Source organism: Myzus persicae, unplaced genomic scaffold (assembly GCF_001856785.1).
Source record: "Myzus persicae strain clone G006 unplaced genomic scaffold, MPER_G0061.0, whole genome shotgun sequence".
NCBI lineage: Eukaryota > Metazoa > Arthropoda > Insecta > Hemiptera > Aphididae > Myzus > Myzus persicae.
The window spans coordinates 75056-90374 of record NW_019103412.1 but is presented as its reverse complement, the minus strand read 5'-3'; the positions used below and the strand labels follow the sequence as shown (position 1 = coordinate 90374).

At 32.5% G+C, this 15319-nt stretch overlaps 2 protein-coding genes across 2 annotated transcripts in view; both read left to right on the top strand.

Moving 5' to 3' along the window:
- Positions 1–7395, top strand: part of LOC111034447 (UDP-glucuronosyltransferase 1-3-like) — an 8363-nt gene extending 968 nt beyond the window's left edge. Inside the window, exons 2-7 of the mRNA XM_022315703.1 lie at positions 2093–2324; positions 3030–3240; positions 3938–4337; positions 5084–5306; positions 5809–6028; positions 7104–7395. Of these exons, the coding sequence (XP_022171395.1) occupies positions 2093–2324; positions 3030–3240; positions 3938–4337; positions 5084–5306; positions 5809–6028; positions 7104–7353 (1536 nt within the window). The 3' untranslated portion in view covers positions 7354–7395. The remainder of the gene's footprint in view (positions 1–2092; positions 2325–3029; positions 3241–3937; positions 4338–5083; positions 5307–5808; positions 6029–7103) is intronic.
- Positions 7396–11170: 3775 nt separating this feature from the next.
- LOC111034432 (dynein heavy chain 5, axonemal) overlaps positions 11171–15319 on the top strand; it is a 45464-nt gene continuing 41315 nt past the window's right edge. The window contains exon 1 of the mRNA XM_022315681.1: positions 11171–11497. Coding sequence (XP_022171373.1) covers positions 11471–11497 — 27 coding nt within the window. The 5' untranslated portion in view covers positions 11171–11470. The remainder of the gene's footprint in view (positions 11498–15319) is intronic.

Here is a 15319-nt window from a genome sequence, read left to right as displayed (position 1 = left end):
GCTTACAATCGTTTTGTATGAACTATAATTATAAACAACTTTTAAAATACCCGAAATCCGTTATCGTGTAATCTCGTGTCCTACTAATTGCGGTCGAATAAAATATTATTGTGTGACGTGTATGCTCTATACTTATATTCATACATTTATTGTCATTATATTTTATCGATAACGGCAACGATTACGAAAGTCGATAAACAGCAAACGTGAAGACAACACTATATTATATTATTATAGTATTGTACTATTATGTTATGCATTATTATTTATTACAATTAAGATTAGAAAATATGACATATAGTTAATAGATCAAACATGAAAAACACGATTTTTCGGCCATGGGGGGGGGGGGGTTTGAACCCCCAAAACCCCCCCTTGCGCACGGGCCTGGTATTATGTAGGTAGTACCTATATACATATATTTAAGTGCAAATTATTTTTTTCTTTATTAATAATATTTATTTAAGCGATTTCGAAAACAATGAGTGTCACATTTTAATATATTATGATATTACTTAATAGAAAGTAGAAATTGCAAGTTATTTTCGAATTATTTGAAGGAATTATAATTTGAATATGTACTTATCAGGTATCAGTTATAATTATAGACCATATTGTATTCATTAATTATAATAATTGCATTATTAAAATGTATTACCTTGGAGTCGACATCAATAAACGACTTGCGTTTACCTCACATATTAAAATATTATAACACCATAGTAATTATTAATAATACTCTTCACTTAGACTTCAAACGATTACCCGCTGTCACCAAACTAGCAAAGCTCCATTAGAAACTATCCACTAACAAACTTACTCACTATTACAATCTTATCAGTTGTCACCCAATTACCATCAGCAACAATCCCAAGAGATAGCCAAAAAGACAAAAGTGTCAAGACCAGCTTATCTAAAATAAGAAGGTAGATCACTATTAGTATCTAATCATTATTATAGTATTATATTATAATTTATATTAAATGATAAAGTGGCTTCACTGCAGGACTTCTTCACTCTCCGTCTCCGTTATTACATGTCATATTTTCTTTTATATATTACCTCATTTTAATCTTACTGTTGAATTATGTAACTGATGGGCCTAATATAAGAGTTTTGAAAATAAAAATTTAACTCATAAAACATAACACTCCTATTAAAACCATGACTTGAAAAAATACGTTTTTTTTTCTGAAATAATGTCTGATAATAATATGTTTGATTTATTATAGTATTATGAGTATAATAAAATTGTGAAGAAATACATAGTGCACTCGCGTGAATTTTTTTGTTGTTTTACAGAAGGAATTAAGTTCTGTTGTAAATTGAAATTCGTTTCATATAACTCCTAGTAGGTTGTGCACATGTGCATATTTTATATAAGGTACCTAAAAAATTCACGATGTTACACATATGCATATTGTTATATCGAATAATATTTTATTGGCTCGTTTTAATATTATATTATTATCATTTGTAATGGATCTCAAAATTATTATTATTATTTATTATTGCCTTCTTGGACTATCTTCAGGCAATTGTGTGACAAACATTTGGCATTATTTTTTTGGCTGAATGATTGCTTATTCTAATTATATTATCTTTTTTTCTGACAACATATAACAATTTTTGGATTTTTGTTATCTTGGAAATATATTTGGCCAATTTGGAGGAGGAGGGGCTACCACCAAATGTTCTTTAGCTCCCCACAACGGTAGGGTCAACTTGCAAATTCTGGATGAACAATTTTTTGGTAAGATCTATTGGCACTATGGTATGAAGTCCCAACTTTACACAATGCAATGTGTATATGCATTGTACATTTGTGCATGTGCATTGTGTATGTGTGTATCATAGACGCATGAGCGATCCTTCACTTGGCGTACTTGACGTCGTGATATGTTATACATTATAATTAATAATATTTTATTTATTTTCTATTATGGACATAAAATAACTGATATAATTTAGCGATCTAAGATATTCACTTGGCGTACATGATGTATCAAAAATATCATAAATTAAAATTTTTAATTAGTAATAATTTTCTATCGTGTGTTTTTACTTATAATTTTTTTAATGTCCATCTCAGGTTTCAATAATCATCACGATTTTGACAATCTCCGGTAGCGGGGTAGTACGTCCGATCGCTGCGGTTGCGGATATATTGGCATTCTTCCCGTTGCCAATTTACAGTCATTTTTCTGGTTTCAATCCACTGTTCCTGGAATTGGCAAATCGTGGTCACCGAGTGACCGTAGTCAGCCCCTTTTATCCAAAGGGAGATGTGCTGACCACCTACCGACACGTACCCATTCCCGATGGTGCGTAATTTAGATATTAAGGATCGATATAAGATATTATATGCAATTCCTCGTTTTTCCCAAGTCCAGTTTTCATTAATAATATAACATGTATAAATTTGCAGAAATATTATTTCTCCACGGGGTGGGTAGGTTGCTTATAAAGTTGTGGTGTATCTATGTATAGAATTGATACTGCCCTAGCACCTGCGTTCTGTACTCAACCGTACACGCTGCCACTCTGACCCAAGTGGGAAGCGAACGCACACAACCATAGGAAAATATTGCTGAGGAACAATATTTTTCATGAAAATGTTTATTCAGGGTATTTTTATTTTAGAATTGTATTATAGGGAAACATATAACACAGGAATAAATCAGAAATTTAACGAGAAAAAAATGGGAGAGTATAGAGATTATTAATATTATGATAAGACCTTGGTGGCTCAGAGTTACGCGTCAGGTAGTCCGGCGTGTGTGAGTCGAGGGTTCAAAACCCTTATCACGAGTAATTTTTTTGTTAAATTCTCGATGTCTCTACCAAGGTCCACCAGATGGACTGTCAGAATCATAGGTTAGAGTGTATATATATTGAGTGGAATTGAATCGAGCGAGACTATGATTTAATAATCTAATAGCTTTTTTTGTCTCCGTAAATAAATAAATAAATAACAGATATAAAATATGATATGCCTGATGATTAATTATTATTTTTCTTGGGCACAGTGAAAATCCAGAGAACTCGCAGTCCAATGGAAATTCGCCATAGGTATCGAGTGAACAATATGATCAACGTCAGACTGGGTATGATGAAAATGGTCACTCGGACTCTGGAGCTAAACGAGACTCGAGCGTTTCTCAACGATACTCATAACGCTTTCGATCTGGTTTTGACCGAATGTTGGTATAGTGATATTTACCTGGCGATAGGTTACAGGTAACAATAGCAATAATTATGTTTTACAGTTTTAGTTAAATCAGTGTTTCGCAACCTTTTTATGACCACGGGCTATTTCGACAATAATTTATAGGTCGCGGACTACCTCAATTTTACGAAAAAGACCTTATTTTTTTGCTCATTAACAAGAATAATACGGTTCCTCAATAAGTCGTAATGTTTTTCGTTATTTAAAAAAAAAAATCGATGGTACCGAGCACCACCAATGACTATACCATTGACTACTGCAGGCGGTCTGAGGACCAACGGTTGGGAAACACTAATTTAAAATAGTCGCATCATGTTTCTCTAAATATATACACGAATGCAGTGAATTACGAATTGGGGGGATAACCCCCCTCCCACCACCAAGGATAAAAAAATCCCATTTTGGAATGATAAAAATGAAATATACACACCTCATGAAAATTTTACAGTTAATTAATATAATTTTGACTTAAAATCTTAATGTATTTGGTTTACACTACTCCGGTAACCCAAAATACATTTTGAAACACATTCAAAAGGTCTCCCTGGAGGCAGGTCCCAGATACATCATTATCACACCTATACTCCGATAACCTTATGTATATAATGGAATAAGAAAATTTAATTTACGCCACTGCACAAATGATATTCTAAGATTTGGAGTTATTTTTTAATCATCCTGCCCATATATCAACGATTTTCTGCTCAGGTATTCCGCTCCGGTGGTGTGCCTGAGTCCGATGGCACCTTCGGTGACGCTCAGCCAATCGCTGGGCATGCCGGACCATCCCGCATACGTGCCGTCGTTCTGGCTTCGGTACTCGGACTCAATGTCGTTCGGCGAACGGCTGTACAATTCGGCGATCGCTGCCGCTGAGCTGATCGTGTCCGAGATCGCGTTCCAGTCTACGGATCAGCAGATGCTGGACGATCTGTACACGTACCCTGGACACCGGAACTGCCCGCCGCTGGACGCACTCCGCCAAGCCGTCCAGCTCACGTTGGTCAACGGCCACCACTCCGTATCGTACGCCAGGCCGTACCCACCGAACGTGGTGCAAGTGGCCGGCATGCACATACGACCGCAGACGTCCGCCTCTATCGACAGAGTGAGCACGTGACCTTCTAACCGTTTTTTTATATTATTGTATGCCATTAAGTAACAAAACATTTTTGAATCCCAATCCTTTGGACTGACCTTTAAAATAAAATATTGAAACCGATTTAATACTGATAAATGACTGATGCAGACCGAAGCCGGTGTGAAGTTTAATTTGTTTACGTACAAGTTGCCTCAACAATATTATTATAATTAGGAATGTTAAATTAAAAATGTGTGTTGAAATAGGTATGACAGTTATAATACTCAATAAAATATAATTGTTTTCAAAAAATGTCTATTCAAATACCATGTGAAATAAAATTTTTTAAATATCTTATATGAATAAAATAAATTATTTTAGTTATAAAACAATCAACCCCAATAATATCATACAATAATTCATGTACAAAATTATTAAAACACTATAGGTACATTATTACAACATTAGTATAATTAGTAATTACTATAAATATTAATATGTCACTCTTTAAATATATAAAATGCTTCAGTTTTTAAAAAAGTTTGAAATATTATTTAATTTAAATAGTAAAAACTCTTGTTGTAATTATTACAAGTGTGACAACTGGCTACTGGCTAATGATTTTTATGTAGGAGGTACCATACCGTTGAAGATACTTAAAATATAACCCTTTAAAATGTATGATAAATGACTAAAATTATTCAACATAGCTATCTAATTTTAATTGATGATTATTGATTATAATTTATAACTAAATTTAAAACCTTCGGCAGAAATTCAAAGCACTTCTCGATGGTGCAACTCACGGGGCGATCTACTTCAGTTTCGGATCGAACATAAAGATGTCGGATCTGGGAGAACGCGACGTCCAGTCATTTGTCGAATCGTTCAGGAAGCTCAAGCAAATCGTGTTGTGGAAATGGGAAAACGGGACCATTGCTAACCTGCCCGACAACGTGTACATCGATAAATGGTTTCCGCAACAATACATCTTGAGTGAGTGTTTAAATTCAAACATTCAACTATTAATAATCGGTAATCGACATAGGTACAGTTATATAGAAGTACATGAAATGCTGATTTCGATAGTCAATGTTATGATATATAATATTATGATGTTATTATGTAAGTAATAACAGAAAATTGATAGTTGTTATAACTTCAAAATATATGTCTACAAATTGAATGTTACTTTTAGTAGCATTGGGAACCCACGCGTTCCCCTAAATGTCAAATACTGTTTTTTATCGAATTTGGTACCATGCAAATTACATAATATTTTTAAATATACGACGGAAATGGCGCCATCAAAAATAATAGCATAAAATAAACACTGCTCCTAGTACATGCTCCATACATAATATTACATTATATACATTGATTTATTCGGTATTCGGTATTATTTATAATATTTTTTTATAAATCATTTTAAATTGCCCCGAAAATAACGTCTTGAGTATCTATTGTACAATATTATAAATATTATTTCTGATCAAAGGCCATAGAAACTGTAAGTTGTTCATCACTCACGGAGGATATCACAGTCTCGTGGAGGCACTGCATTATGGTTTGCCATTGATTGGATTCCCGTTTTATACCGACCAGTATTACAACATGAGGTTCGTCGTCGAAAATAGTTTCGGAATTGAAATCTTACTGGAAAACCTAAACGTAAAAGTCCTCGTCGATGCTATAGGAAAAATCTTGTCCGATACTAGGTAAGACAGTATTAACAATTTAGAAGGTATACATGAACATAATATAATAATATATATTATTAAAGACAAGTGCTTGAATACTTTACAAAGTTGGAAATTAGTTTCAAAGTTAGATTTAATTTTGATGTTTGAAAGTACTAACATTATATAAGAAACATATCAAAATAGTTTTTTTTTAAACCGTGAAACCTTTTCTTCTATATAGTGTATTCCGAAAATACGAGTAAACCTCCTGGTTTATCATTCTGTGGGTCATTACTCACTATAATAGGTGTGTTGAATTTAAATTAAATAACCACTCATAATAATAATTGCATACATAAAACCGTTATGAACGAAAACGGGTTGGTCAGCGTCTGTGTCTAAGGATGTTTTATATTTTATTATAAATACCTAATTATTAGGTATAGGTAATAAAAAACTGTATTAATTTTATAATATTACTAAATCATATATTACTGTTATTAATTTAAAAGTCAATAGTCAATACCGATATTCTTTACAGTGGAGTTAACACGACTGTAGTATAAATAACTAAAAATTGATCTAAATATTTTTTAAATTATAATATTTATAAAATATAATAATAATAATATAAGTGGGTATCTAATGGTGAAAAGTCTTTCGATTACTATATGTTTTTTATAAAATATTTATTATACAAAATAACTAAAATATCATTAGGTTTCATTTTATTATCCAATTTTGACAAATTTTGAACTTCAAACACTCAAAAGAAAACCCTCTACGCTAAACTAGTTTTTAAATTCTAGTAAGAAGAATATTTTTTAATAATTTTGTATCTGATTTTCAAGCAAGTTTTGTCATTATAAATCAAAAAACTTTAATTATGATAGTGTATATTATTTATAATTTATAAAAATAATTTTCACGAATTAATTTTAAAAAATTACCGAGTTTAATACCCAATAAAATATAGCAAAACCAGTATTTCGTTTTTAGTCTACATTTTTTAAGAAATTATTTTAAACCATTCAGTTTTTACACCTTGCTATGTGATTATCTATACATTCTTGTAATACATAATAATTATTATTGATACGGTTTCTTTCAGTTATAAGGAGAACGCCCATACAGCTTCCAATATCTTCTTAGACCTACCAGTCTCCGCGATGGATACCGCAGTGCATTCTATCGAATACTTAATCCGAAACGGTGTTGCAGATTACAAATTGCCCGCGTCCATGAGCTTGAATCGATATCAATATTTTCTGGTCGATATGGCGGTTTCAATTGGCGCCATTTTAGCTTTAACCACATTAATTTTATATAAATCCATCGAATACTTAAGGAAGATTATTTAAATTAAAAGATAAAAATACAAAATAAAATAATTGCCTATTTAAGTGATGTAGGCAATTTATTATACAACTTGATTCATCAAAGACACCCAAACTCTTTGTTTAATAATGAAGGTTATTCAAAACCAGATTTTTGGAATCTTTAAATTATAAATTATAAACTCAAAGACCATATTTTCAAATTCTTTATATTTTCTGTACCACTTAAGGAGTGCCTTGTGGTGATACAATTTTTTGTCTTTCAAATGAGAACCCCAATTTTTTTGCAAATTATTTGTTGGTTACATTTTTTAAACATTTTGATGAGTTGAAATAAAAACTCTATCGTTATGCCTATTATAAGTATTTAATAGTTATTAAATATTATGTGCTAAGAATATAGTCCACAATGTAGCCAATAATAATAACTAATATGCTATACAGTTTGTTTTGGTCAAAGTCGGATAAAAAACATATAATAAATCTTTTATAGTTTTATGAGTGTAATAAGCATTGACTAAAAAAAAAAAAATGGTGGCTAAACGTATTTTATGTAGGTAACGGTTGTCAACGTGTATTTAAGTGAAATTATAAAGTAAACAGTGTAATATTGTAAACATTATTTACGCATTATTTTCCGATCATCCGAACTGTTCGTTTTGACTTAAGTTAGAGTTTTGAGTGAAGATGTATTCGGTAGCAATATTGTATCTGTGTTTCTACGTCTTTTCGGATTCATTGGGCGGGCTCGTGGTTTTAAGTCACGTCCCTCCTGATCCGCGGATGAAGTCCAACTATTTAACGAAACATTTGAGTGGAGTGTTGCATGCGGCTGATTCAAATGTTCGATCGTCACCGCCACCGATTTGTGACTGTTTACATGTCGGTTCGCAGGTACCCGAATACATTCATCAGCATGTCATCGGTTCACAGGTAACCGGATACCGTTCACAGTACCTCGACGTTTCACAGGTGCCCAAATACCGTCCACCGCACATCGGCTTTCCACGTGTACCGGGATGCCGTCCACCGCCGTCGGCGAACTGCCCAATGCAATGTCCTCCCCGACGTACTATGCCTCCATGCACGACATGCCGGACTACATTGCCACTGTGCACGACATGTCGGACGTTGCCACCTTGTACCACGTGTCGGATGTTGCCACCTTGTACCACGTGTCGGACACTGCCACCTTGTACCACGTGTCGGACACTGCCACCTTGTACCACGTGTCGGACGCTGCCATCTTGTACCACGTGTCGGACGCTGCCATCTTGTACCACGTGTAGGCTGCCTGAATGCACGACAAGTTGGACGCCGCTGCCGTGCCCGACACGCCAGAAGACACGGCCGCCACCATTATTAGTCTTACATGTCGAAATTCCCCAGAAGCCTGACTACGCGCCACCACCGGCGTCGTCTACGACCAACATTTGTCGCATGGCCACTTTGACTAGAAAGTCTAAAGTGTAGAATCACGATTCTATACTCTCACTCTGTATACATTTAATGGGTAGTCGAGTGGTGTATGACGTCGATAGTTTTGGTGGATAGCTGGCTTGCGTGGTACGGGGCCGATTTCAATTTGTTAGCATTATCGGTCTACTCCCCTACTCATATTCCTATTATAATGCGGCCATTAAAATAGTATCATTATATCGCTTTTATTACGTAACAGCCAGTTTTAGCCGTGTCTCGTACATCATCTACGAATTTAAATACTGTAGAATATAATATGTCGGGTATAAAATACAGTAGGAAATTAATTTGCAGGGCCCCTGTACAAATGTCGTACCTATATCTGGTTAAAACTGATTTTTGGAATTCTGGCTTTCACATTCAATTGATCGTAACATTTAGAATTTATTAGATATTTGAAATACTAATAACGACGACATTCCATGCGGTTATTCGTATGCATGTATTCAATTTAAACCAAAGCAGTGGTACAATATATGAGTTGTTTGATGCATTATAAAGAATAACGTAATATCCGTCATAACAATATATTGTGTATACTGTGCGCAGTGAACTCGCAAGCCTGACAAACACACCGGTGTCGTGCCCTGGGCCCGTTAACCACGAGATCATGAACTTACGACGATATTCTGGCGTTTAATCGTTATAATACATCGTCTTTAAATAATAGTTTATATAAATATTACAATCGAAAATGTCCTGACTGACTGATAGCTACGAGGAGCCTAGCTACACCATGATAGGTATAGTTAAAGACTTGGCATTTTGACAGCACCTTCGTAGTTTATAACACTATATGTATTATAATTTATAGCAGTGTGTTGAGATATTATTTTAGATAAAGAAAAAACCTATATCTTCAAACAAATAATATGAAAGTTTATTTAGAAAATGATTTTTCTATGTTACGTTTGTTGCCTACAGACTCAAAAGCTACTCGACCTATTTTGACGGGCATTTCACAAATTATCCTAGAGACATCGGGGAAGTTTAGTGAGTACCTAGTTTTAATCACGTTTGAAAATATATCGAGACCTTAATATCTGAACAGAGAAGTCACTAAAACTGAGGTACACGATGTCACGCCATACTTTAAATATGTTCACTATTTCCGGGGCCAAGTCGGGTCATACAGTTGGTATATATACTATTATATATGTATGTAATATATATTATATATTTGTCATCTGTTGTTATTGTTGTTTCGTTTTTAAAAATAATTGTTTGAGCATATAAAAAATGTATTGAAAATTAAAATGTTAATATAATATCCATACTGCATTTAAAAATTATCATGAAATATGTACTTATCTATGAATAGTATGTGAGAATTAACTGGAGATTATGAAAGGAGAAAAAATACCAACCTGGAATCGCTTTATAATAAACCAAATGTTAAGTGCTTCCTAAAAGCCAGGCGCCTGGAATAGGAGGGTTGTGTATGGCTAGCTGATGGAAGCATAATTCAAAAAGTACTGATTAATAACCCAAATGGCAAAATAACTTCGGCAACGATAGCGGGATAGAGTCGATGCAGATATACTAGTGGTAGACGGAGCAGCAAGCTTCGAGACTGCTATTTACCGTGGCAGTTGAAACTGTAAAAAGCCTTAATGGTCCATAAAGCAAAAAATAAATAAATTTTTTTTATTATGGTAGGCACACTATATAAATCACTGCAGTGACTTACTCAATGGCGAGGTACAGTGAGAGTACCTACTGAAACAGTGTCAGCTATAAAGTAACAGGCCTACAAAAGCTCTCTGTATACAGCGGAGTGGTTAGTGGTTACCTACTTTCCCCCTTCTTACAATATTAATAATTATGTTTTATAAATTGTCACGTGTATAAGTATGCACGATTATTAACTTTAACATTTTTGGTCCGTTCATTTTCATTTTTGCAACCGATTACAATATTATGCGACGTCTCATACACAACGACAACAATAACAACAACGACGACGACAAATAGGTAATTCAAAAATACTCGTACTTTTATGACATTTGAAAAGGTTACGAGTGAACGAGCGTGCAGGGGTATATATCATTGTGCGTATATATATATAATATAGTTTCCCGCGAAGTTGCTTACACGCGATTCGCAAACGGAACGAACAATATAATAATAACAATAATAATAATAATGATGATAATAATAATAAGACATGAATATATTTTTAACGGTAGTTTTCGGGAGTTTTCGGTCGTTTTTTCCCCTCTTTTAACTCTTTTTCTTTTTTCCGTGTACGCAATAATACTGTACAGACGCATTAACGGTATACGGGGGCGGAGGGTAGGCGTTTAGATTGCATAATAGTATAATATAATAGCGCAGTAATGCGACGACGACGATGGTTAACCCGCGCGGCACTAAGGGACTTTGACGCGGTAACTGTGTGAAAAAAAATCTGAAAAAAACCCATTCATACCTATAACACGTGCAAGTTATACTCGCTCGTAAGTCCTTAGTGGCAACCGGTGTAGTGCGTCAAATTTTGCGTACGCGTTATGCGTTACGATTTTTGCAAATTATGCGGATAGTTAATAATATCATCGTCGATATAATAATAATAACAATAATATGATAACATATTATTACACAAGTGCGTGAATATTGTGTGAACAAGTGAATTCTACAGAACGAGGAGTAAAACATTACCATGGCCGAAAGCGCAGAACAAGATCAAGTAAGTCGTCGAAAATCTTCAGTGCTATAATATATAGGATGCAGTAATCGCGTATTGTGTATTGAGATGTATTCATTATACATGTAGATGTTCCATCGTCACTGTGGTAGGTAGGTACCTAAAATTGTGGTTCTTCGGCATAAAAATACGATTTAAATATTGTAGTTGATATACCTATTATACGTCATAATATTACTACCATTCGTAAAACTGATTACGCTGTTATATGCTCGTAACCGATACAATATTATTATTTACTTGGTGGTCGGTACATTGTTGTGTGCACACGTCTGCATGTTATGATCTTATTATGTTGTCGTGTACTGCACGTGTGTATATGTCTACAATATGACTGTCGTAAATATGATTTTAATAATAATACATAACATATACAGGCCAAACCGCCTGTAAAAAGGGTGACTGTTAGGAGAGTATTATATTTATTATAAACGCAGGGTAAAACTCGTTGTTCCTAAAAGTGTTAGTATCATTGAAAACATTTTTTACATATTCATTTGAAGTAATTACGAAAAAAAAAACATTGAAGTTAATATATTATGGCGTACCTATACTTAATTATTGTACACATTTTTACTGTTTTAATTTTTTGGAGTGCCACAGCCTACAGATATGAAGATAGCTAGAATGAGCTACCTATGCCGGAAAACAGCAAATTTGTTATTCTGCTCATCTAAACTTTAAATACTTAAAACCAAGGCTATACATTTAATACATTAAAAACAGGAAATAATTAAAATATGCATGCATTTATACAGAATAGGGAAATACGCCCAAAAAATTACATAACACAAAGTATGTGAAAGTATGCAATATAAACTTAATAAAATTAATTTACAATCGTGTTTATGGCTGGAAAGAATTAAAGATACCGATAAATTATACTTACAAAATATCACAAATGTAAATAATCAAAATGAACTTATTATTGAAATGGTTCGATAAAATTTAGTGGATCAATTATGGGCCACTAAATCATGTTTAAAGGACCATTAGCTCACTGTTGATTCGTTTAGCAATAAAGACAATTTTCTTATTTTTACCTTATCTTTATGCTATGCTCATAATAAAGATACACCAAAGTAGAAATATTGAAACCGAATTACCGAAAAATATAAGTTTAGAGCTATAGATGTATGCAATTTTTACAAAGGTAAAATTACCTTGGCATTGGTAGTTATTATATATCATAATTTTTGTAACTGAATACATTTAAAATTTGATTTGCTTTTAGATATCTATTTGAAAGTTCGTAATTTGCACCAAAATGAGTTTCTGTGCATTCGGTTATTGAGTATTCAAGTAACAAATATTGAAATATTCGATTATACGTTGACTATTTAACTGATAATAAATATCGTTTATAATATTGAGACTTCATTTGTAGCACAAAAATACATACTTATAAAGTTATAACTCTATTTAGTTAGGTACAACAATTTCTTTTAGCTCAGCTTGTATTGGGAGAGAGACAGTTTTAAACAGAATCATGATTTATACATAATCTAGTGATTGTTCTACCCATTTTATAAATAAAAACTAAGCTAAAGTAATTATGTTCAGGATTACAGGATTATAGACACTCTTAATCACTCTTAAATCAAAATATAAATTGTATACAAATAATTTAAAATCATAAAGTATTATATTTTTGCCTAAAATAATGCAGTTTGTATATTATAATATTATGATAGATTTAATAACATATGTCAAAATAGCAAACGTTGGCGATTATTTTGTAGCTAAAATATTGAACTTTATAACTAAGGTTTTTACACAATTACTTGTTTGCATTCTAAAGTTTTTCAAAATTTGTTAAAATACTGAGGTCACATTTTCAATATATACTGGGGATCTGCAGTATTTTTGTTAATTACATTATTATAGAATCACCGTATTTTGATTAATTTATTATATATATCTGCAGTCGATTGAACTAACAAGTGATTTGTGATTAAGTATATAATTTTTATTTTATCTACAATATACAATATACATGGAACAAAATTATTATTCACTTAACTGCAGCAAATGGGTAAAATATCTTACAAATATTTACAACACTGCGGGGTAATTAGCTTGATCAATAATGTCAATAATACAGGATAAACACAGGATGAACAGTAAACACATATGCCATACATGTACAATAAATGCAAAATATACAATTATACAATAGTATTTTGGTAGATCTATCTATACAGTTCCGTTCCGAATCCACTGGCCATAGTACATTGTTATAAAATAAAAAATATACTTTGTTATATATGCTGGCAGACTGTATTCGCAAAGAATCGTTAGGGATTTTTTTCTAAACTGAAATAGATTAAATTATATAATAATAGTATAATAAATTATAATTTAGATTATAGAGGCTCAATGTCATTAAGTGTTTTCTATAATAATATAATAGGCTTAGTTTATTATACCTACCGTTATATATTTGATGTCTTAATGTCGTAAGATAGCATAAATAACTTAAAATTAATTTAAATATTTTTAAAATTGCATTGCTTATTGTAAATTTGTAAATAACAATTAACTTATATAATGATGAAAAGTTTCAATCATTTACGAATAATATTTTTATGACTTACAACAGGATAACAAAAAACGTAACTTTTTGGCTTTAGTATTTTTTATAATATAAAAGGCATAGTATATTATATTACCTTCCATAACTACTTGGTTCATTCAATAATATTATAATGTATAAAACCTATTAGGTACATATAATATGTACAGCATTTTTTTTTTACAATTATATGGAAAAAAACATTGCCTGTTCTATATGGACTCTATTTCCATAAGTATAAATTAATTTTACTCCAGCGCGCTGATACGTTTGTTAATAATAATATAATGATTCATGGACAGATCCCCGTAATACATTTCCCCGTTAGACATTTCCCCGTTACCGTTTCCCCGTCCGATATTTCCTCGTCCAGCGATTTTCCCCGTTGGACATTTCTCCGTCAAAAGAAGGATATATATAAGATATAACAAATAAAGATAGTATAAATGTTTATATAGCTTATATTGCACCTTGTACGGACAAATTAACTTAGATATATATTTATTCTTATAGGTTTTATCAAATATAAATTACCTATAAAGATATTGGTACGTTATCGATGTACGATATACGTTATCCTTAAACGGATCCGGTAATCGGTATGCATTAGTAAAACTAACAAATTGAAATAGTTTAACAGTGTTTCGATAACTGTCGCGTCGTTATATTATTTTCGTTATACGCCGTCACGTTCGTAATAGGTACATTAGATTTTTTCAGTAAACCTATTTTTTTTTTTTTACTATTTTAAAATGACTTACGTAAAAAGTACCAAAGGAAAAAATTTATTAGTACATGCGGAATATATTTTTGAAAAGGACTATACGAAAAATGAAAAAACATATTGGAAATGCATCAAATATAATATGTACAAGTGTCGTGGACGGGCACATACAGTAAATGATGAAGTTATTCTGCATAAAAACACTCACAACCACACACCCAACATAATAGAAATTAGTACTAAAACTATTATTAACGAGTTGAAAAAGACAGCATCCAGTCAAGTAAGTTCAACTCCTCATCAAATAGTTACTAATACTATATCTACTATCTCATCTCAAGCAATTTCTGGCGCTTTACCTTCAGTAGCCACAATGAAGAAAACGGTCCAAAGACTAAGGCGTTGTGAAAATGCACCTCCCGTAAATCCGTCAACGTTATCAGAAATAACTATTATTGAACCGTATACATTGACATTAAACAATAAACCCTTCCTCCTCTATGAT